Source organism: Pseudophryne corroboree, chromosome 7, assembly GCF_028390025.1.
Source record: "Pseudophryne corroboree isolate aPseCor3 chromosome 7, aPseCor3.hap2, whole genome shotgun sequence".
Classification (NCBI taxonomy): Eukaryota; Metazoa; Chordata; class Amphibia; order Anura; family Myobatrachidae; genus Pseudophryne; species Pseudophryne corroboree.
The window spans coordinates 133,019,756-133,044,308 of record NC_086450.1 but is presented as its reverse complement, the minus strand read 5'-3'; the positions used below and the strand labels follow the sequence as shown (position 1 = coordinate 133,044,308).

Here is a 24,553-nt window from a genome sequence, read left to right as displayed (position 1 = left end):
TATGCAGCGATCATCTCTAAATAAGGTCCTAAGTGCTAATGCAGCCTTTAGCAAAGTAATTTGGAAATCAGTACAGCTATTTGTCCAACTGGTCCAAAATTGTTGTGTGTAGGGGCAGAAAACGAGACTAAAATGACAATCTGGTATGTGATTGGGTAGGAGGCTTCACTTGTATTTCTGTACAGTCATAAGCTGAGTAGAATCCATGAAGCCTCTTGTGATCTGATCGCTTGATCAGACACCTAAATAATAAACATCTGTGAAATCCTACCTCCTAATTGTGTGGACAAATTGCCAATGGATAGAGTTGATTGATCTGTAAGTTGGTCCCATGTACAGAAAAAATAAGATTTTACTTACCGATAAATCTATTTCTCATAGTCCGTAGTGGATGCTGGGGACTCCGTCAGGACCATGGGGGATAGCGGCTCCGCAGGAGACAGGGCACAAAAGCAAGCTTTTAGGATCACATGGTGTGTACTGGCTCCTCCCCCTATGACCCTCCTCCAAGCCTCAGTTAGGTACTGTGCCCGGACGAGCGTACACAATAAGGAAGGATCTTGAATCCCGGGTAAGACTCATACCAGCCACACCAATCACACCGTACAACTTGTGATTTGAACCCAGTTAACAGTATGATAACAATGAAGTAGCCTCTAAAAAAGATGGCTCACAACAATAATAACCCGATTTTTTTGTAACAATAACTATGTACAAGTAATGCAGACAATCCGCACTTGGGATGGGCGCCCAGCATCCACTACGGACTATGAGAAATAGATTTATCGGTAAGTAAAATCTTATTTTCTCTAACGTCCTAGTGGATGCTGGGGACTCCGTCAGGACCATGGGGATTATACCAAAGCTCCCAAACGGGCGGGAGAGTGCGGATGACTCTGCAGCACCGAATGAGAGAACTCCAGGTCCTCCTCAGCCAGGGTATCAAATTTGTAGAATTTAGCAAACGTGTTTGCCCCTGACCAAGTAGCTGCTCGGCAAAGTTGTAAAGCCGAGACCCCTCGGGCAGCCGCCCAAGATGAGCCCACCTTCCTTGTGGAATGGGCATTTACAGATTTTGGCTGTGGCAGGCCTGCCACAGAATGTGCAAGCTGAATTGTACTACAAATCCAACGAGCAATAGTCTGCTTAGAAGCAGGAGCACCCAGCTTTTTGGGTGCCTACAATATAAACAGCAAGTCAGACTTTCTGACTCCAGCCGTCCTGGAATTATATATATATATATATTTTCAGGGCCCTGACAACGTCTAGCAACTTGGAGTCTTCCAAGTCCCTAGTAGCCGCAGGCACCACAATAGGTTGTTTCAGGTGAAACGCTGACACCACCTTAGGAAGAAACTGGGGACGAGTCCGCAGTTCTGCCCTGTCCGAATGGAAAATCAAATATGGGCTTTTGTAAGACAAAGCCGCCAATTTTGACAATCGCCTGGCCGAGGCCAGGGCCAACAGCATGGTCACTTTCCATGTGAGATATTTCAAATCCACAGATTTGAGTGGTTCAAACCAATATGATTTGAGGAATCCCAACACTACGTTGAGATCCCACGGTGCCACTGGAGGCACACAAGGGCTGTATATGCAATACTCCCTTGACAAACGTCTGGACTTCAGGAACTGAAGCCAATTCTTTCTGGAAGAAAATCTATAGGGCCGAAACTTGAACCTTAATGGACCCCAATTTGAGGCTCCTAGACACTCCTGTTTGCAGGAAGTGCAGAAATCGACCTAGTTGAAATTTTTTCGTGGGGCCTTCCTGGCCTCACCCACGCAACATATTTTTACCACATGTGGTGATAACGTTGTGCGGTCACTTCCTTCCTGGCTTTGACCAGGGTAGGTATGACCTCTTCCGGAATGCCTTTTTCCTTAGGATCCGGCGTTCAACCGCCATGCCGTCAAACGCAGTCGCGGTAAGTCTTGGAACAGACAAGGTCCCTGCTGGAGCAGGTCCTTTCTTAAAGGCCGATGCCACGGTTCCTCTTGGAACAGACATGGTAATTGCTGAAAGCAAATCCCTTCTTAGCTCCCGAGGCCATTAGTCCTCTGTGAGCATCTCTTGAAGTTCCGGTTACCAAGTCCCTCTTGGCCAATCCGGAGCCACGAGTATAGTTCTTACTCCTCTATGTCTTATAATTCTCAATACCTTGGTTATGAGAAGCAGAGGAGGGAATACATACACCGACTGTTACACCCACGGTGTTACCAGGACGTCCACAGCTATCGCCTGAAGGTCTCGTGACCTGGCGCAATACCTGTCCCATTTTTTGTTCGGGCGGGACGCCATCATGTCCACCTTTGGTCTTTCCCAACGGTTCACAATCATGCGGAAAACTTCCCGATGAAGTTCCCACTCTCCCGGGTGGAGGTCGTGCCTGCTGCGGAAGTCTGCTTCCCAGTCGTCCACTCCCGGAATGAACACTGCTGACAGTGCTATCACATGATTTTCCGCCTAGCGAAAAATCCTTGCAGTTTTGCCACTGCCCTCCTGCTTCTTGTGCCGCCCTTTCTGTTTACGTGGGCGACTGCCGTGATGTTATCCCACTGGATCAATACCGGCTGACCTTGAAGCAGAGGTCTTGCTAAGCTTAGAGCATTATAAATTTGCTCTTAGCTCCAGTATATTTATGTGGAGAGAATTCTCCAGACTTGATCACACTCCTTGTGTGACTGCTCCCCAGCCTCTCAGGCTGGCCTCCGTGGTCACGAGCATCCAATCCTGAATGCCGAATCTGCGGCCCTCTAGAAGATGAGCACTCTGTAATCACCACAGGAGAGACACCCTTGTCCTTGGATATAGGGTTATCCGCTGATGCATCTGAAGATGCGATCCGGACCATTTGTCCAGCAGATCCCACTGAAGAGTTCTTGCGTGAAATCTGCCGAATGGAAGCGCTTCGTAATAAGCCACCATTTTTACCAGGACTCTTGTGCAATGATGCACTGACACTTTTCCTGGTTTTAGGAGGATCCCGATTAGCTCGGATAACTCCCTGGCTTTCTCCTCTGGGAGAAACACCTTTTCCTGGACTGTGTCCAGAATCATCCCTAGGACCAGCAGACGTGTCGTCGGAACAACTGCGGTTTTGGAATATTTAGAATCCACCCGTGCTGTCGTAGAACTACTTGAGATAGTGCTACTCCGACCTCCAACTGTTCTCTGGACCTTGTTCTTATCAGGAGGTCGTCCATTTTCTTTGAAGACGAATCCTCCTTTCGGTCATTACCTTGGTAAGGACCCGGGTTGCCTTGGACAATCCAACGGCATCGTCTTGAAACTGATAGTGACAGTTCTGTACCACGAACCTGAGGTACCCTTGGTGAGAAAAGGCAAATTTTGGGACATGGAGGTAAGCATTCCTGATGTCCCGGGACACCATATAGTCCCCTTGTTCTTTGCTATCACTGCTCTGAGTGACTCCATCTGGATTTGAACCCTTGTAAGTGTTCAAATTTTTCAGATTTAGAATAGGTCTCACCTAGCCTTCAGTACCACCATATAGTGTGGAGTAATACCCCTTTCCTTGTTGTCGGAGGGGTAATTTTATTATCACCTGCTGGGAATACAGCTTGTGAATTGTTTTCAATACTGCCTCCCTGTCGGAGGGAGACATTGGTACAGCAGACTACAGGAACCTGCGAGGGGGGAAACCTCTCGACATTCCAATCTGTACCCCTTGGATACTACTTGTAGGATCCAGGGGTCCTGTACGGTCCCAGCGTCATGCTGAGAACTTGGTAGAAGCGGTGGAGGGCTTCTGTTCCTGGGAATGGGCTGCCTGCTGCAGTCTTCTTCCCTTTCCTCTATCCCTGGGCAGATATGACTCTTATAGGGACGAAAGGACTGAGGCTGAAAAGACGGTGTCTTTTTCTGCAGAGATGTGACTTAGGGTAAAAAACGGTGGATTTTCCAGCAGTTGCCCTGGCCACCAGGTCCCATGGACCGACCCCAAATAACTCCTCCCCTTTATACGGCAATACATCTTTGTGCCGTTTGGAATCTGCATCACCTGACCACTGTCGTGTCCATAAACATCTTCTTGCAGATATGGACATCGCATTTACTCTTGATGCCAGAGTGCAAATATCCCTCTGCGCATCTCGCATATATAGAAATGCATCCTTTAAATGCTCTATAGTCAATAAAATACTGTCCCTGTCAAAGGTATCAATATTTTTAGTCAGGGAATCCGACCAAGCCACCTCAGCTCTGCACATCCAGGCTGAGGCGATCGCTGGTCGCAGTATAACACCAGCATGTGTGTGTATACTTTTTAGGATATTTTTCAGCCTCCTATCAGCTGGCTCCTTAAGTACGGCCCTATCCGTAGATGGTACCGCCACTTGTTCTGATAAGCGTGTGAGCGCCTTATCCACCCTGAGGGGTGTTTCCCACCGCGCCTTAACTTCTGGCGGGAAAGGGTATACCGCCAATAATTTTCTATCGGGGGAAACCCACGCATCATCACACACTTCATTTAATTTATCTGATTCAGGAAAAACTACAGGTAGTTTTTTCACCTCACACATAATACCCTTTTTTGTGGTACTTGGAGTATCAGAAATATGTAACACCTCCTTCATTGCCCTTAACGTGTGGCCCTAAAAGAAAATACGTTTGTTTCTTCACCGTCGACACTGAAATCAGTGTCCGTGTCTGGGTCTGTGTCGACCGACTGAGGTAAATGGGCATTTTACAGCCCCTGACGGTGTTTGAGACGCCTGGACAGATACTAATTTGTTCGCCGGCCCGCTCATGTCGTCAACCGGCTTGCAGCGTGTTGACATTGTCACGTAATTTCCATAAATAAGCCATCCATTCCGGTGTCGACTCCCTAGAGAGTGACATCACCATTACAGGCAATTTGCTCCGCCTCCTCACCAATATTTTCCTCATACATGTCGACACACACGTACCGACATACAGCACACACATAGGGAATGCTCTGATAGAGGACAGGACCCACTAGCCCTTTGGGGAGACAGAGGGAGAGTTTGCCAGCACACACCAAAACGCTATAATTATCCAGGGACAACCTTTATATAAGTGTTCCTCCCTTATAGCATTTCAATATATATACATATCGCCAAATCAGTGCCCCCCCTCTCTGTTTTAACCCTGTTTCTGTAGTGCAGTGCAGGGGAGAGCATGGGAGCCTTCCCACCAGCCTTTCTGTGAGGGAAAATGGCGCTGTGTGCTGAGGAGAATAGGCCCCGCCCCCTTTTCGGCGGGCTTCTTCTCCGGAGTTTTAGATATCTGGCAGGGGTTAAATACATCCATATAGCCTCAAGGGCTATATGTGATGTATTTTTCGCCATACAGGTATTATACATTGCTGCCCAGGGCGCCCCCCCCCAGCGCCCTGCACCCTCCGTGACCGCTGTGTGAAGTGTGCCGACAACAATGGCGCACAGCTGCCGTGCTGTGCGCTACCTGATGAAGACTGAGAGTCTTCTGCCGCCTGGTTCCGGACCTCTTCATCTTCAGCGTCTGCAAGGGGGGTCGGCGGCGCGGCTCCGGGACGAACCCCAGGGCGAGCCCTGTGTTCCGACTCCCTCTGGAGCTATGTCCAGTAGCCTAAGAATCCAATCCATCCTGCACGCAGGTGAGTTGAAAATCTCTCCCCTAAGTCCCTCGATGCAGTGAGCCTGTTGCCAGCAGGATTCACTGAAAATAAAGAACCTAAAAACTTTTTCTAAGTAACTCTTTAAGAGAGCCACCTAGATTGCACCCTTCTCGGCCGGGCACAAAAACCTAACTGAGGCTTGGAGGAGGGTCATAGGGGGAGGAGCCAGTACACACCATGTGATCCTAAAAGCTTGCTTTTGTGCCCTGTCTCCTGCGGAGCCGCTATCCCCCATGGTCCTGACGGAGTCCCCAGCATCCACTAGGACGTTAGAGAAATATCTATTATACATCCTACGGTGTTCTATGCATGAAAAGAATTTATCACAGGAAACATGTAATTTATCAAGTGTGTTTGTTATAGATAAGATCAAAAATAAAATTACAGGGTTAAAGAATGCGCAAAAGGAACTGAACATTGTAAATAAAAATATGTGAATGCCTATGTCCCCAGATTATGAGTGAATGCTGAGAATTTGGAAAATTGTCGGGGTTTGTCTGCCTATTCACCCGCATGGCTTAGAATGAACAATACAGGGTCATGTTTTATAAAGTCTAAAAATGGATATATGAGCGTTTAAGGAAGAATAGTTTTGGAATAATGCAACTTCAAAGTTCATTTTCCCCAGGGGTTTTCAACCACATTCTGGTGCTCATGGTGCCACGAGTGCCGGAGAGAAATACTCACTCTCACTTACCTGTCCCCACTATTCTCATACTACCTTTGTGTCATATTGGTTGGGAGAAGGAGGGTCACCTTGTGCATCTGCCTACAGTCAGTTATTGCAGACTGTGGCTGTTGTGATTATGCGACACCTAAATCATGTGATTATATATATATATATATACATACATACATACATACACATAATTGCTAGCTGTGCCTCAAGAGTGATTATTTAGTGTGCTGCTTCAAATAAACTTTTGTATTCCCAACCATGGATGCGGGCACCCGGCGCAGTATGTTTGTATGGTGAGAGAGCCGGACACTTGGTTTTTATATACACATACATACACGCTTTGGAGGATCAGCCAAAGTGTTCCATTTTGTAATTCTGGGAGACGCTTCTGCTAGAACATTACTTTAACTTGCGAATTCACACTGGAAAATGCCCTTTACATGACAAGAGAGGAGACCTCAGCACTCCAGGATGGTGGATTTTATTGAAACTAAAATGCTTTTATAGTAACCAACACATGCCTAGGGTTCATGAGAGTCTGGATCATGATCTTTGTCAGTGTAAGTGGTACCTGTGTCTTTTACAAACATGTTACTTTAAAGTTCACAAACACGTTAGAATGGGGCTGGCTGGCAAGATATGGACATCTTAAAGATTTTGAGAGACAACCAATTTCCCCGACAGTACTATGGGGGTCATTCCGAGTTGATCGCTAGCTGCTGTTGTTCGCAGCGCAGCGATCAGGCAAAAAATCGGCACTTCTGCGCATGCGTATGGCGCGCATTGTGCACGTGCGACGTACTTTCACAAAAGCCGATGCAGTTTCACACAAGGTCTAGCGACGCTTTTCAATCGCACTGCTGATCGGTGAGTGATTGACAGGAATCTGGGAGGTTTCTGGGAGGTAACTCACCGTTTTCCGGGAGTGTGCTGAAAAACGCAGGCGTGTCAGATACAAATGCAGGCGTGCCTGGGGAAACGGGGGAGTGGCTGGCCAAACGCAGGGCGTGTTTGTTTAGTTCCTGTTTTGACGTCACAGACTGAAGTGATCGCTAGCTAGGAGTAAGTCTCGAGCTACTCTGAAACTGCACAATCTTTTTTTGCAGCAATGCTGCGATCCTTTCGTTCGCACTTCTGCTAAGCTAAGATACACTCCCAGAGGGCGGCGGCTTAGCGTTTGCACTGCTGCTAAAAGCAGCTAGCGAGCGATCAACTCGGAATGAGGGCCTATGTACTGTACGTAGTTTACCGCAAGAGAGACCTTTTTGCAATGCCCTGTTGTGTTGGAAATTTGGTAAACACCACACAAGTATGAAATACTACTAATAACTGTAATGATTTTAAATGTCAGGTCAATGAAAATAAAGAATGTAGTATGATGATAAATACACTGTTAAAAATCAAGATCATATACAAGCTAAACAAATAATCTTCTGAAGGTGGAAAAGCACTGCAAGCTAAATTTGGATACTCCCTCAAAGTGCAGATTTTCAGGGAACTTCTCCTCTTATAAAACATTTGACCTCTCTGAAGTCACTATCGAACAAAAATAAAATGACAAACCTGAAACACCAGGAAGCGTCTTAATAAACTTTCCATTAAAATGATTGATGACAGCTTCACATTTCTCGGTCGACTCCATCCTGAAAGTGAAGGAACGGCAAGATTAATAGCACACTGGCATAGCAAAAATGAAACCATATTATAAAAGGTGCACTACCACCCAAAAAACGTCTGTGCCTGCATGTCTGTGTGTGTAAAAAAAAAAAAAAAACTGTGAAACCAATAGATCCCCCTCTGTTGACTGCGGTTTGCCTTTTTTTGCTTACCCCGCCTCACCCAGTTGGTGTCTGGAATTGCAAGTAGACACAACAGTATAATGTGTAAAGAATGCAAGACACTGTGCGGCATGCAAGGATATCGCAGGTGCACTTCGAGCTGTAAGCTCTGATAAAGAGCTTGCATGCAGGTAACTTATCCCAAGCGGACACTTAAGCAGGTCATACTTCTGGACCTCCACAGTTTGCTCCAAAGCAAATACCTGCCTATTTTACTATGTTTGCTAGTTTTGCTTCTAAGCTAATTACCTAGCATATATTTGTTTATAATAAATACTTGATACAATACAGTACTTCATTCCATTTGTGTGATATATCCAAGTGCCCAAAAAGGGGGGGGGTTCTGTGAAATAACCAATCACAAGTTGTGACACCTTATCTGTGGATTGTGGTTGGTCAGTTCACCCACTCTACCTCCCACCGTTTTTCTCTGAGACTGCAAGAAGAGCCCCGGGAAAGTCAGAGGAGGGATAGTAAAATGTAGCATGCAGATGGCGGTCAGGGCAGGATTTCCTCAGTACAGTACCCTTTGAGACGGCTGCGAATGCAATACATATATTAATATGAATAATCTATTTAACACTTTTGCGTGTGCTGTTTTGTTTATTACTTAGATAAGAAAATCTCACCTTGCAAAACCAACACCACGGCTGGTACCACTGGAATCACGAAGTATCCTTGTAGATATAACCTGACCAAATGGCTTCAACATATTTTCAAGCTCCTGCTCATCCATGGAGAGCGGCAAATTAGATATATACAGGTTTGTTGGGTCCTGTTCCTGTTGCTAAATAAAAGAAAAGACAGATTTAGAACTATTTAACAGTGTTAACATGACACCCAATATGACCACCTCACCCCTTTGCCAAAGATTCATCTTAACCACAAGAAGTGATTATAAACTCACCATGAGATTAGAAATTATCTACAAACAAAGTTATAGCATTACCAGTAAACCACAGTGGCATGTAAGGGTGGGCTTATCATAAGGCAGCTACTTTAGACTGCAGGATTTGGACGAAGGACAACACACAGAATCCATCCATAAAATTAAAATTGTATGGGCGTCAATAAATCATATTGTTTAAAAGACTAGCAGAAATTGTTCTCTTTTAAATAAGGGACTAAAAATAAGATTTTAAACCTACCGGTAAATCTTTTTCTCCTAGTCCGTAGAGGATGCTGGGGACTCCGTAAGGACCATGGGGTATAGACGGGCTCCGCAGGAGACATGGGCACTCTAAAGACTTTAGATGGGTGTGCACTGGCTCCTCCCTCTATGCCCCTCCTCCAGACCTCAGTTAAAGAACTGTGCCCAGAGGAGACGGACATTACGAGGAAAGGATTTTTGTTCATTTAAGGGCAAGATTCATACCAGCCCACACCATCCACACCGTATAACATGGAATATACGCAACCAGTTAACTGTATGAACAAAACAGAATCAGCCAAAGACTGATCTTAACTGTAACATAACCCTTATGTAAGCAATAACTATATACAAGCCTTGCAGAAATATGTCCGCACTGGGATGGGCGCCCAGCATCCTCTACGGACTAGGAGAAAAAGATTTACCGGTAGGTTTAAAATCTCATTTTCTCTTACGTCCTAGAGGATGCTGGGGACTCCGTAAGGACCATGGGGGATTATACCAAAGCTCCAGACTGGGCGGGAGAGTGCGGATGACTCTGCAGCACGATTGAGCAAACATGAGGTCCTCATCAACCAGGGTATCAAACTTGTAGAATTTTGCAAAAGTGTTTGAACCCGACCAAGTCACCGCTCGGCAAAGCTGTAATGCCGAGACGCCTCGGGCCGCCGCCCAAGAAGAGGCCACCTTCCTAGTGGAATGGGCCTTTACCGAATTCGGTAACTGCAATCCAGCCGTAGAATGAGCCTGCTGAATCGTGTTACAGATCGAGAAAGCAATAGTCTGCTTAGAAGCAGAAGCGCCAACCTTGTTGGCTGCATACAGTACAAACAGTGCCTCTGTTTTCCTAACTCGAGCCGTCCTGGCTACAAAAATTTTTAAGGCCCCAACTACATCAAGGGACTTGGAATCCTCCAAGTCACCCGTAGCCACAGGTACCACAATAGGTTGGTTCATACGAAACGATGAAACCGCCTTAGGCAAAAACTGAGGACGAGTCCTCAACTCTGCTCTATACACATGGAAAATCAGATAGGGGCTTTTGTGAGATAAAGCCGCCAATTCGGACACCCGCCTTGCAGATGCCAAGGCCAACAACATGACGACCTTGCAAGTGAAAAATGTTAATTCAACCGTTTGAAGATGTTCAAACCAGTGAGATTTTAGGAACTGTAACACCACGTTAAGGTCCCATGGTGCCACTGGGGGCACAAAAGGAGGCTGGATGTGCAGCACTCCCTTTACAAAAGTCTGGACTTCTGGGAGAGAAGCCAATTCCTTCTGAAAGAAAATTGATAGGGCCGAAATCTGTACCTTAATGGAGCCTAACCTTAGGCCCATATCCACTCCTGTCTGTAGAAAGTGGAAAAAACGGCCCAGATGGAAATCTTCCGTAGGAGCATTCTTTGTCTCACACCAAGATACATACTTCCTCCAGATACGGTGATAATGTTTCGCCGTCACCTCCTTCCTAGCCTTAATCAGAGTAGGGATGACTTCCTCCAGAATACCTTTCCCAGCTAGGATTTGGTGTTCAACCGCCATGCCGTCAAACGTAACCGCGGTAAGTCTTGGAACACGCAGGGCCCCTGCTGCAACAAGTCCTCCCTGAGAGGAAGAGACCACTGATCTTCTGTGAGCATTTCCTGAAGATCTGAATACCCTTCGAGGCCAATCTGGAACAATGAGTATTGTCTGCACTCTTTTTCGTCTTATGATTCTCAATATTTTTGAGATGAGCGGAAGAGGAGGGAACACATAGACCGGCTGAAACACCCATGGTGTCACCAGGGCGTTCACCGCTACTGCCTGAGGATCCCTTGACCTGGCACAATACCTCCAAAGCTTTTTGTTGAGGCGTGACGCCATCATGTCTATTTGAGGAAGTCCCCAATGACTTGTTATCACTGCAAAAACTTCTTGATGAAGTCCCCACTCTCCTGGATGGAGAACGTGTCTGCTGAGGAAGTCTGCTTCCCAGTTGTCCACTCCCGGAATGAAGACAGCTGACAAAGCGCTTACGTGATTTTCCGCCCAGCGAAGAATCCTGATGGCTTCCGCCATTGCCACTCTGCTCCTTGTCCCGCCTTAGCAGTTTATATGAGCCACGGCTGTGACGTTGTCTGATTGAATCAGAACCGGTAGGTCACGAAGAAGATTCTCCACTTGTCGTAGGCTGTAGTATATGGCCCTCAATTCCAGTACGTTAATGTGTAGACAAGCCTCCTGGCTTGACCATAGTCCCTGAAAATGTCTTCCTTGTGTGACTGCTCCCCATCCTCGGAGGCTCGCATCCGTGGTCACCAGAACCCAGTCTTAAATACCGAACCTGCGACCCTCAAGAAGGTGAGCACTCTGCAGCCACCACAGGAGAGACACCCTGGCCCTGGGGGACAGGCTTATTTTCTAATGTATTTGTAGATGGGACCCCGACCACTTGTCCAGAAGGTCCCACTGAAATGTCCTTGCATGGAACCTGCCGAAGGGTATGGCCTCGTAGGCCGCCACCATTTTTCCCATAACTCGAGTGCATTGATGGACTGACACTCTTTTTGGTTTTAGCAGGTCTCTGATCATGTTCTGGAGTTCCTGGGCTTTTTCCACTGGGAGAAAAACCCTCTTCTGTTCCGTGTCCAGAATCATGCCTAAGAAAGATAGCCGAGTCGTTGGAATCAACTGTGACTTTTGCAGATTTAGAATCCAGCCGTGCTGCTGTAGCACTCTCAAGGAGAGCGACACGCTTTTCAGCAATTGATCTCGCTTTTAATCAGGAGATCGTCCAAGTACGGGATAACTGCGACTCCCTGCCTGCGCAGGAGCACCATCATTTCTGCCATTACCTTAGGTGAAAATCCTTGGGGCCGTGGAAAGCCCATACAGCAACGTCTGAAACTGGTAATGACAGTCCTGTACAGCGAATCTCAGGTACGCCTGATGAGGATATATGGGGACATGAAGGTATGCATCCTTTATGTCTAGTGACACCATAAAATCCCCCCCTTCCAGGCTGGAGATAACTGCCCAGAGCGATTCCATCTTGAATTTGAACTTTTTCAAGTACAGGTTTAGGGATTTTAGATTCAGAATGGGTCTGACCGAGCCATCTGGTTTCGGGACCACAAACAGGGTTGACTAGTACCCTTTCCCATGTTGGACTAGGGGAACCTTGATAATCACTTGCTGTTGATACAGCTTTTGAATTGCAGCTAAAACTATTTCCCTCTCTGGGGGAGAAGCTGGCAAAGCAGACTTGAAAAATCGGCGAGGAGGCACCTCTTCGAATTCCAGTTTGTAGCCTTGGGATATAATTTCCATCGCCCAAGGATCCACGTCTCACAGAACCCAAACCTGACTGAAGAGTCGAAGACGTGCCCACACCGGCGCGGGCTCCCTCAGTGGAGCCCCAGCGTCATGCGGTGGATTTAGTAGAAGCCGGGGAGGACTTCTGCTCCTGGGAACTAGCCGTAGCAGGCATTCTTTTCCCTCTACCCTTACCTCTGGCGAGGAAGGAAGAGCCCCGACCTCTTCTGGACTTATGCGACCGAAAGGACTGCATCTGATATTGCAGTGTTTTCTTATGCTGTGGGGGAACATAAGGCAAAAAAGATTTACCCGCGGTTGCCGTGGAAACCAGGTCCGTGAGACCCTCCCCAAATAAGACCTAACCCTTGTAAGGTAAAACTTCCATATGTCTCTTTGAGTCGGCATCACCCGTCCATTGGCGGATCCACAGGGCTCGCCTAGCAGAAATAGCCATGGCGTTGGCTCTTGAACCAGCGTCTCTCATATATAAGGCTGCGTCTTTAATGTGACCCAAGGTCAATAAAATGCTATCCCTATCTAGGGTGTCAATGTCAGATGACAAGTTATCTGCCCATGCTGCTACATACCCATGCCGACGCTACTGCCGGTCTGAGCAAGGCACCCGTATGTGTATAAATTGATTTTAAGGTAGTCTCCTGTCTGCGATCAGCAGGATCCTTGAGGGCTGCCGTGTCCGGAGATGGTAGCTCCACCTTTTTGGACAAGCGCTTTAAAGCCTTGTCCACCCTGGGCGAGGATTCCCACCGTATTCTGTCCTGCGCGGGGAAAGGGTACGCCAAAAGAATTCTCTTGGGAATCTGCAGTTTCTTGTCTGGAGTTTCCCAAGCCTTTTCAAATAAAGCGTTCAGCTCATGAGACGGGGGAAAGGTTTCTTTTCCTTAAACATGCATACCCTCGTGTCAAGGACAGAGGGGTCATCTGTGATATGCAAAACATCTTTTATAACAATAATCATATAATGAATACTTTTGGCCACCCTTGGGTGTAACCTCGCATCATCGTAGTCGACACTGGAGTCAGAATCCATGTCTGTATCAGTGTCTGCTACGTGGGACAGGGGACGTTTCTGAGACCCTGAAGGGCCCTGTGACACAGCCAAAGCCATGGATTGACTCCCTGTTTCTTCCCTGGACTCTGCTTTGTCCAATCTCTTATGTAATAAAGACACATTTGCATTTAAAACATTCCATATATCCAACCAATCCGGTGTCAGCGTCGCCGACGGAGACACCACAATCATCTGCTCTACCTCCTCCTTAGATGAGCCTTCCGCTTCAGACATGCCGACACACACGTACCGACACCCCCACACACTCAGGGCTATATATCTATATGGAGATAGTCCCCCAATAAGGCCCTTTGGAGAGACAGAGAGAGAGTATGCCAGCACACACCCAGCGCCACCGGACACTGGAATAAAATCCCAGTCAGTACAGCGCTTTATATATATATATATATATATATATATAAAATACACTTACTGCGACAAATAAATGTCCCCCCCCCCCTCTTTTGTGCCCTCTGTACTTGTGTTCAGCAGGGGAGAGTCCGGGGAGCCAGCTTCTCTGCAGCGTGCTGTGGAGAAAATGGCGCTGGTTAGTGCTGGAGGATCAAGCTCCGCCCCCTCAACGGCGGGCTTCGGTCCCGCTCAAATCTTTATACTGGCGGGGGTTTCTGTAATAAACTGCCTCCGCAGTATATATATATATATATATATAAATATCTCTATGCCAGTGTCCCTAGAGGTTTATGATTGCTGCCCAGGGTGCCCCCCCCCCCCCCCCTGCGCCCTGCACCCATAGAGTGCCGTCAGTGTGTGTGAATGTGGGAGCAATGGCGCGCAGCGTTACCGCTGCGCGGTACCTCAGTGAAGATCATAAGTCTTCTGCCGCCTTTGAAGTCTTCTTTCTTCATATACTCCCCCGGCTTCTATATTCCGGCTCTGTGAGGAGGACGGCGGCGCGGCTCCGGGACGAACAACGAGGATGAGACCTGTGTTCCGACTCTCTGGAGCTAATGGTGTCCAGTAGCCTAAGAAGCAGAGCCTATCATTTAAGTAGGTCTGCTTCTCTCCCCTCAGTCCCACGATGCAGGGAGCCTGTTGCCAGCAGTGCTCCCTGAAAATAAAAAACCTAACAAAAGTCATTTTTAGAGAAACTCAGTAGAGCTCCCCTGCAGTGCATCCAGTCTCCTCTGGGCACAGGATCTAACTGAGGTCTGGAGGAGGGGCATAGAGGGAGGAGCCAGTGCACACCCATCTAAAGTCTTTAGAGTGCCCATGTCTCCTGCGGAGCCCGTCTATACCCCATGGTCCTTACGGAGTCCCCAGCATCCTCTAGGACGCAAGAGAAAAGGTATCTCATTGGCCACCATAGGCAGAAGAATGACTTGGCATTTACTTGTTGATATACCACCACTATAGAGGGGGTTGGGTATGCCTTACCAGTTCTTAGGATCCCGGCGGTCAGCATACCTACCGTGGGATCCCGTCAGCAGAATGCTAGTGGGAGGTGGCGAGCGCAATGAAGCTCCTTGTGGCCTCGCTGCGGTTGCCACAGGTTCTATTCCGACTCTATGGGTGTCGTGGACACCCACGAGTAGAAATAGTCCCTGCTAGTCGACATGCCGACTGTCGAGAATTACAGGGGTGTGGGATGTAGCTGTCTGTATTGTGACCGGCGGTCTCCTGACCACCGGTCACATAACTACATCCCCTATAGAGGGAGTTAAGATGATATGCAGCTTGTATCACCTATGAGGACATATTATTCTGGTTCTGGTGGGATGACCCTTAAACCTGCACTACAGATGTATTGTAATGCAGGACCGTTTGTGTTCATTTCCTGCCGAGTGATATCACCAACTTAGCCCGTAATGAGCATTTTCAATAGCTGAGAGTTATGGGCCCTGCACACTTACTAATCCGCCGCCGAGCTGCCTGACGGCGGATACGGCCGACCCAGCGGCAATGGGTAGGTGACGGGGGGAGTGAAGTTTCAAGTTTCTTCACTCCCCCCATCACCCGGCTCCATAGTACTGCATGCTAATATGGACAATCTCGTCCATATTGGCCTGCATGCATAAGCGACGGGGCACCAACGAACAACAAGCGCGGGGTCGTGCATCGTTAAATCGTTGGTGACTACACACTGCACGATATGAACGAGTTCTCGTTCATTAATGAACAAGAACGTTCATATCGTGCATTTTATCTGCAAGTGTGTAGGGCCCTTTAGCTGACATGTTGCTTGTGTGTTTTGAAAGCAATTGACCGAAAGCACATGGTTGAGTCACATTATTATGACCACCTCCTACATTTGACGTCGGCAGAGCATAGCCCATGAAGTACATCACGTGTCATGTGCTGGCTTGGTGGGTATAAAATGTGTGTGATAAGCTGTCATGGGTAAAAGGGGCGATTTATCCAAGTTGCAAAAAGGGATGATTATTGGCTTTCGGGACAAGGGTGGCAGTATTTCTGAAACAGCGCAGTTTGTGAACTGTTCGCATGCTGCTGCGGTAAAGGTGTATCGTGGCTGGACAAATGGCACCACTGCAAATTACCGATGTGGAAACTTCGGAGCACCACATCACTGATATGAGAGCTAAACGTCGGTTATGAAGGCGAGTGAGGGCCAACCGACACGCTACAGTGGAGCAGCTCATCGTCAAAGTGAACCCGACATGCTACAGTGGAGCAGCTCATCGTCAAAGTGAACCTGGTGGCTACCAGACGTGTGTTTGCACACGGCAGTTACTTTAGCTATTAGCTGGTGGTCATAATAATGTGACTTGACAGTGTAGGTTAAAAGAAGAAGGCGTTTAGTGCCAGGGATGGTGGTATCCAATTGGTCAAGTACTACATGATTACAAGGAAATGACCTCTAATTGATTTATACTGGTTCTCCAAAATCCTCCTCACCCAAATATGAGTAGTTCACTATTCTTTTGCCCATAGCCACCAGTAAGATTCTACTTTTTATTCATCTAGCATATTAGAATCTGAGTGGTTGCTATGGGCAACATCTCTATTTCTAAAAACCTGCACTTAATTAAATATACCTGTTGACATCCTAAGACAGCAGGCAGATGAACATATCTCTGCACTGTAACGGCATCTACTCATACCCTGCTATCTCAGGTGCTAGGGAAGACTGAAGATAGACACCACTTTTAATTCACCTAAGTAGCAGGTTCTGCCTGCTTGTCTTAGATATACTGAAGAAGAATAGAATGAATATGCACTTCTGTTAACCAAACACCACGATGGTGAGAAGGTGCTCTAATCTTTAGCAGGTAATATGCATTTAAAAATGATTTAGGACTTATTCACATTTATGCTCTTGGAAAATGGTCTAACCAGTGATGATTTAACATTCTTTGTACGTTCTTATTTCAATACAATTATACTGGTAACAAACTAGGCAGTGCCACAGTCTACAATACAAATTATTTTAATGTGAGCAGATGCCATTGGAGTATCTATAATGCGTGCAGTGTGCCCACACCGCAACCATTTCTTCTATACTTACCTTTCCGGTGTCCATCAGTGACTGTGTGTGGGCCCCCTCCTCTCCCGTAGCCGTCACCGCCGCTGCAAGCACACTGAGCAATAGAGACTCTGGCTTACAGTGCATGCGCAGGACTCCCGGAAAAATGGTGCAGCGGCCATTTTTTCGGAGTCCTGTGCATGTGCTGTAGACTCTGGCACTGTACCAGAGTCTCAGTGCTGAGAGGGGTACCAGCGGCTGTGACGGCTACAGGAGAGGAGGGTGCCCACACACGAAGTCTGCACACGGGTCCCCTCCTCTCTAGAAATGCCTCTGGCAGATGCATAAGATGCCAGAGCTGACCCTTCTTTATATATGGTCAGAGTAGCTATTGCAGTCTGTGAGACAATGAGATTAAGCACCTATTAGCAAACATAAAAATTTTACCTATGTAACACCCAAGGGATACACAAGTAAACATCGGTATAATAATGTATATACATAACAGAGAATAAAACCAAATGGAATAATACAGCGATGCATATAGAAAACGCTACCAGACGGCATGTACAAATACACAGTAACATGGACATCCCATATAGTACACTCATGCTCCCTGCCTATAATTTATTATTGCACATTCTGTTAAAAACCACATTTATAGAAAATGTTAACACTATTTCAGTAAGTTCTGGGACAAAATGTAACAACTTGGATTTGAGTCCCTCTTTTCGCCACTTCTACGGTAAGCTAGTTGTAATACGGTATTTTCTTCCAGTTCTCGGCAGCTGATATATCAGGATCTCAGTCATACCAGCAAACTGATATTCTTGTGAGATGAGATTATGATCTCATATGCTGGCAACAGGTTTGCCTTAAACTGTTTTGTCTATCACACACCAAGGTCACAACATGCGTGCAACAGATTGACTAGTAAAATACGTCATTCCTACCTGTGGTGCCTTTAGTCTATACACATCAGTACGTGTAGACAGACAACTGGGTTGCAGGCAAATGCCCAACTAACTACGCATCATTCCATGTACAGTACTCCACTATTTTATGCAGAAAAGCTCAGCTAAATACAGTACGATGGACCAGACGCTCTGTATCTTGTATACAGAATTAAATCATCTGCGGTATCTGTAATAGTTGTCAGAGGTTGTCCAAATGCAAGGAATGCTCGCCTTTGAAGAATGCACATTTCCCTTGCATAAAGATGTGTCCACGCACATATTTCCTGCGATTACGGTGTACACATTGATTGCAACTAATCGCACACGCAATCTGTTCATGGGAGAGTACACAACATGCATGTCTATAGGTCGCGGATGCTAACTCCGTGCATGTTTGTGGCCACAGTAACCACACCTCTTTGCCATGATTATTCACAATCACCGCAAAGATGAGCGTGGTCACATCTGTAGACACACACAGACTAAAAGGGCTAAATGGAGAAAGCCTTAAGAGGCATGTATGGAGCTTACGATATAAGAAAATCTGGCCGCACTCAGGAGACTTTTCAACCAGTGATATATTTAATGGAGTAATGTTACTCCATTAAATATATCACTGGTTGAAAAGTCTCCTGAGTGCCGCCAGATTTTCTTCATTATATATATATATATATATATATATATATATATATATATATATATACACACACATACATACATACACACACACACACACACACACACACACACACACATATACATATATATAGTGTGTGAAGTAAAGAGGCGGCACTCAGGCAGACTTGATGAAAAAAATAAGTTGGTCAGTTTAATTTACCAACATGTTTCGGTGGATAAACCCCATCCTCAGGGCCTTAATGGTCTGCCTGAGTGCCGCCTCTTTTCTTCAGAATATATATATATATATATATATATATATATGTGTAATTTACACAGCCAATTGTTGCCTCACCCCCACTGTAGCTCCACACACATTATCTGTAGCTCCGCCCACTCCTTGGGGGTCGGCGGGGCCTGCACGTTTTGTCAGCTCCGGGCCCCACTATTTCTGATGGCAGCCCTGGCCAGTGCTTGAATACACCTGTGCACCAACAAGGAGATCTGTAAAACATGTACTGTTAGGTGTTCCTGAGGACTGGAGTTGGGAAACACTGCCCTAGACATTTGTGGGTATCACAACAACATTTTCTAAGTATGCTATGACTATACCTACGATCTAGAAAGGCGCCATTAGATAGGTTTGCAGAGTCACAAGTCACTAGATGGTTAGTAATTCTGCATGTCCGCCAACATTTCCCCAAGTTGCAGCATCAACTACCCGCAATAGTTGGACATGGATACCTATTTCTTGTCAAGCACACCTTTATAATTACACATTAAGCATTATATTATTATATTGCATTGAGCAATGCATGTCACATGCCGTACATATTAAACATTGTAAGAGAAAGAGGCTTTGTAGCAAAACTTCAGAAAAGAAGGTGTATTTTTCTTTAAGAAGTGCTATTCGTCCTTGGAATGGCATTTAAAGTATTCATATACAATTCATGGTAAATGTCATCTATTTTCTGTAAATACACACATTCTTCAATAATTCATATTCACAGGCAAATAAATTAGAAGTCCGACAACACACAAAAATCCTATTTTCTCAAATATTCATCTGGCTAAGGAACAGTCCATGTACTAGACCCTGGTACTCACACAAAGCATTCAATTGGGCTAATCACCTACTGTACTGTATACAGCTATTTTGTACTGGACCAATACTTATACTATTTATTGACTAGGAAGTACTGACATAACAGATCTATAAATACAATATTGGTGTAGGTAGAAGCTAGGGCAGGCCTGGACAACCTGTGGCTCTCCAGATGTTGTGAAACTACAAATCTCAACATGCCCGACCACAGTTTTGCTTTTAGGTAATGCTAAACTGTGGCCGAGCATGCTGGGATGTGTAGTTTCACAACAGCTGGAGAGCCACAGTTTGGCCAGTCGTGCACTAGGGCTACAATTAAAAAGTCTATTTGTAAGGCCATTACTTTCCATCCTCAATATAGGCAAATGCAGGGGGGTTTGCAAGTGGCTCAAGGTATGACAACTATAGCAATGGTATATAATACAATTACTAGAGCAGACGCCATATATCATGCAGTTTAAGGGACAGAGCAGACCAGTGGTAGTAGCTTCTTCAACCAAGTTTGCTGTGTGTGTGGATCTGAGTCCTCAATCAGTGCACTGGACCAGAGAGTAGCTACCAGGAAGAAGAGACAGGAGACTTACCACGAGGTGGGAGGATGTGTGCTTAGAAAGTACAGTACTGGTTCTATTACATTTAGGTATTTATTATGGAATGTTTAACCTTTTCCTGACCACTTATTTATAGGGGTATATGCAATTGCGGGCGAATCGCGGCAAACTATCGCCATTTTTTTTAATTCGACACAATTCGACAGGTGAATTCCGGCAGGTGGCTGCCGGAATTCACCATATTCAATGAAAAACGGATTCGACATTCCCGCGGGCGAAAAACGTCCGATTTGCCGGATTTTGCCGCGAATTAAAAAAACGTGAAAAACCCGGAAAAAATGGCGTGGGGTCCCCCCTCCAAAGCATAACCAGCCTCGGGCTCTTCGAGCTGGTCCTGGTTCTAAAAATGCGGGGGAAAAATTGACAGGGGATCCCCCGTATTTTTAAAACCAGCACCGGGCTCTGCACCTGGTGCAAAAAAATACAAGGGAAAAAAAGAGTAGGGGTCCCCCGTATTTTTTACACCAGCATCGGGCTCCACTAGGTGGACAGATAATGCCACAGCCGGGGGTCACTTTTATGCAGTGCCCTGCGGCCGTGGCATTAAATATCCAACTAGTCACCCCTGGCCGGGGTACCCTGGGGGAGTGGGGACCCCTTCAATCAAGGGGTCCCCCCCCCAGCCACCCAAGGGCCAGGGGTGAAGCCCGAGGCTCTCCCCCCCATCCAAGGGCTGCGGATGGGAGGCTGATAGCCTTGAGAAAAATGTCAGAATATTGGTTTTTCCAGTAGTACTACAAGTCCCAGCAAGCCTCCGCCGCAAGCTGGTACTTGGAGAACCACATGTACCAGCATGCGGGAGAAAAACGGGCCCGCTGGTACCTGTAGTACTACTGGGGAAAAAATACCCAAATAAAAACAGGACACACACACCGTGACAAGTACAACTTTATTACATACTGCAAACACACACATACTTACCTATGTTGACACGCCGACTGCCACAGTCTCCGACGATCCGAGGGTACCTGTGAAAAAATTATACTCACCTTCCAGCGTCCAGAGATAAACCCACGTCCAGAGTATAATCCAGGTACTTGGCAAAATAACAAAACGCAAAAACCCGTGCCAGCGGACTGAAAGGGGTCCCATATTGACACATGAGACCCCTTTCCCCGAATGTGCCGGGACCCCACGTGACTCCTGTCACTGAGGTCCCTTCAGCCAATCAGGAAGCGCTACTACGTGGCGCTCACCTGATTGGCTGTGCGCTGTCTGTGCTGTGACAGCGCATCGCACAGCTCTCTCCATTATATTCAATGGTGGGAACTTTGCCATCAGCGGGGGGGTTACCCGCGGTCAGCCGCTGACCGGCGGGTGACCCCACCGCTAACTGCAAGGTTCCCACCATTGAATATAATGGAGAGGCTTTGCGATGCGCTGTCTGAGCTCAGACGCGCAGAGCCAATCAGCAGAGTGCAAGGACGTTGCACTCGCTGATTGGCTGAAGAGACCTTTCAGTGACAGCTGTCACGGAGAGGTCTCTGCATTCGGGGAAAGGGGTCTCATGTGTCAATATGGGACCCCTTTCAGTCCGCTGGCACGGGTTTTTGCGTTTTGTTATTTTGCCAAGTACCTGGATTATACTCTAGACGTGGATTTATCTCTGGACGCTGGAAGGTGAGTATAATTTTTTCACAGGTACCCTCGGATCGTCGGAGACTGTGGCAGTCGGCGTGTCAACATAGGTAAGTATGTGTGTGTCGGCAGTATGTAATAAAGTTGTACTTGTCACGGTGTGTGTGTCCTGTTTTTATTTGGGTATTTTTTTCCCAGTAGTACTAACAGGTACCAGCGGGCCCGTTTTTCTCCCGCATGCTGGTACTTGTGGTTCTCCAAGTACCAGCTTGCGGGGGAGGCTTGCTGGGACTTGTAGTACTACTGGAAAAAACAATATTCTGACATTTTTCTCAAGGCTATCAGCCTCCCATCCGCAGCCCTTGGATGGGGGGGGGGGGGGGGGGGGGGGACAGCCTCGGGCTTCACCCCTGGCCCTTGGGTGGCTGGGGGGGGGACACCCCTTGATTGAAGGGGTCCCCACTCCCCCAGGGTACCCCGGCCAGGGGTGACTAGTTGGATATTTAATGCCACGGCCGCAGGGCACTGTATAAAAGTGACCCCCGGCTGTGGCATTATCTGTCCAGCTAGTGGAGCCCGATGCTGGTATAAAAAATACGGGGGACCCCTACTCTTTTTGTCCCCCGTATTTTTTGCGCCAGCACCAGGCGCAGAGCCCGGTGCTGGTTTTAAAAATACGGGGGATCCCCTGTCAAATTTTACCCCGCATTTTTAGAACCAGGACCAGCTCGAAGAGCCCGAGGCTGGTTATGCTTTGGAGGGGGGACCCCACGCCATTTTTTTCCTTGATTTTACCGTTCCAGCTATAAAAAAAATATATATATATATATATATTTTTAAAAATATATAAATAATACTTGTGCCTCCAAAAAAGACAAACCAAGTACCTAATCCCTTCTAATATAAATAGATATGCTATTCCCAAAAAAAACAACAAAAAAAAACAACATGTTTTAAATTTTTTTTATTGGTTTCACCCTCCAAAGTGTGGCGGATTGAAAATGACGAATTTACTGTCTAAAAGCACTGTTGTCGAATTTCCAAACTTGAATTGAATACACTTTGGTCGAATTGCAGCACTTGTATCATTGCAGAAAAGTCTAATTTGACAAAAGTTGAATTTCAAAAAGTCGAATTTTGAAAGTCCGTTTTTTTGACGGAAAGCACTGAATTGCATTGACGATTTTTTTTTTTGGGCGAAAAATTCCCGAAATTCGACAATTTCGGGAATTCGACCGCAATTGCATATACCCCATAATATTTAAATGTTTGATACAGCCTATACTAGAGACCATCTATAGTGATAAATATTAATGTATTCCCTACACTTGCTCCTAACTTGCTATTGACTCCCACACTTGCTCTAATGTTCCGCAGAATGGGAGATTGTGAACTTCAATTGGAAACCCCCCCTCTAGAAATCCTGTGTTTGCCACTGCTTAAGTAAATGCCAAGACTTCATTTATTTGAAGATAAAACAATGTATTTTACAAAACATTTTAGTATTTTCGGATGGTGTGTGTGCATTATGCCTTAAATGTCCAGACTGATCTAAGGCTGGGTACACAATAGACGACGTTTACCTAGCGATATCCTGAGTGACTGGACCCACCGATGGGGTCGGCAAGTGCATACACACTTGCAGATACCACCAGCAGCGAGCGACGGTGGGGGGGGGGGGGCTTCTGGCACCATGTTGCATTCGGCAGCACGGCACTTGCTTGCTATATTGCCCATTGGACATGCATGCACAGCAGACAGGCGTTGTCAAGCGGGAGCGCGCATAGTCAGCGACATAGTGCATACACAGTAGACAATATTGTGAATGATGTGTCGGTATTGGCCACACTGTCCACTTTATAGTCTAGTGTATACCCAGCATATGTTTTCCCTAGCACCTAAACAACACTCAGAGAAGGGCTATATACTATTCCTTTAAGGAGACGTGACATTTCAGCGCCTTACAGCAGCATGACGGACAAGAACATGGGATTCTCTGAATTCCGGGATACACATGGTTTGTCATTTAAGGCCGATGAACAAAATCTCAAGAGAGTGAGACATACTGTACATTACAGCAGCATTATCTCCAGCTAGTAAAAGAAGGGCTGATACTACCTTTAAGCATGTTTTACTGTAATGTCAGAGTGCTGAATAATTAACCTCTATTAAAGGTGCAGGTATCCCTTTATGTAGAAAGGTCTGATCCCATTTCTTCTGATGTAGAACATATAATGCAAGTAACACCTAACGGAAACATACCTAATTTCTATTATTTATTCACATTCATTTATGTAGCAGCAGCGTATTATACTGCACTTTACAACTGGGTACACAATATTAACAATTGCCTTCGCACAAAGAGCTTTCTCACAAACTTATATTATTGAGTGGAAGAATATTAAGGATTTTCAACCAGATTTTGAAATCCTAAAGCAAATCCATGCAATTTAGCAGCTCTGCTTGTTTAGTGCACAAGTCAGTGTTTACTAGACTCCAAACTATTTCCAAAAGGATTTTATGTTCTGTTCAACCCTAAATTATAGATTTCTTGTATACCAA

The 24,553-nt window shown here is 46.3% G+C and overlaps 1 protein-coding gene across 8 annotated transcripts in view; it reads right to left on the bottom strand.

The window, feature by feature from the left end:
* RBMS1 (RNA binding motif single stranded interacting protein 1) overlaps nucleotides 1-24,553 on the bottom strand; it is a 621,011-nt gene that overhangs the window by 87,248 nt on the left and 509,210 nt on the right. For all 8 annotated transcript variants that reach the window (XM_063933647.1, XM_063933644.1, XM_063933646.1 and 5 more), the window contains exons 5-6: nucleotides 8,789-8,946; nucleotides 7,885-7,964 (exon numbers count right to left, since the gene is read on the bottom strand). In XM_063933647.1, the coding sequence (XP_063789717.1) occupies nucleotides 7,885-7,964; nucleotides 8,789-8,946 (238 nt within the window). The remainder of the gene's footprint in view (nucleotides 1-7,884; nucleotides 7,965-8,788; nucleotides 8,947-24,553) is intronic.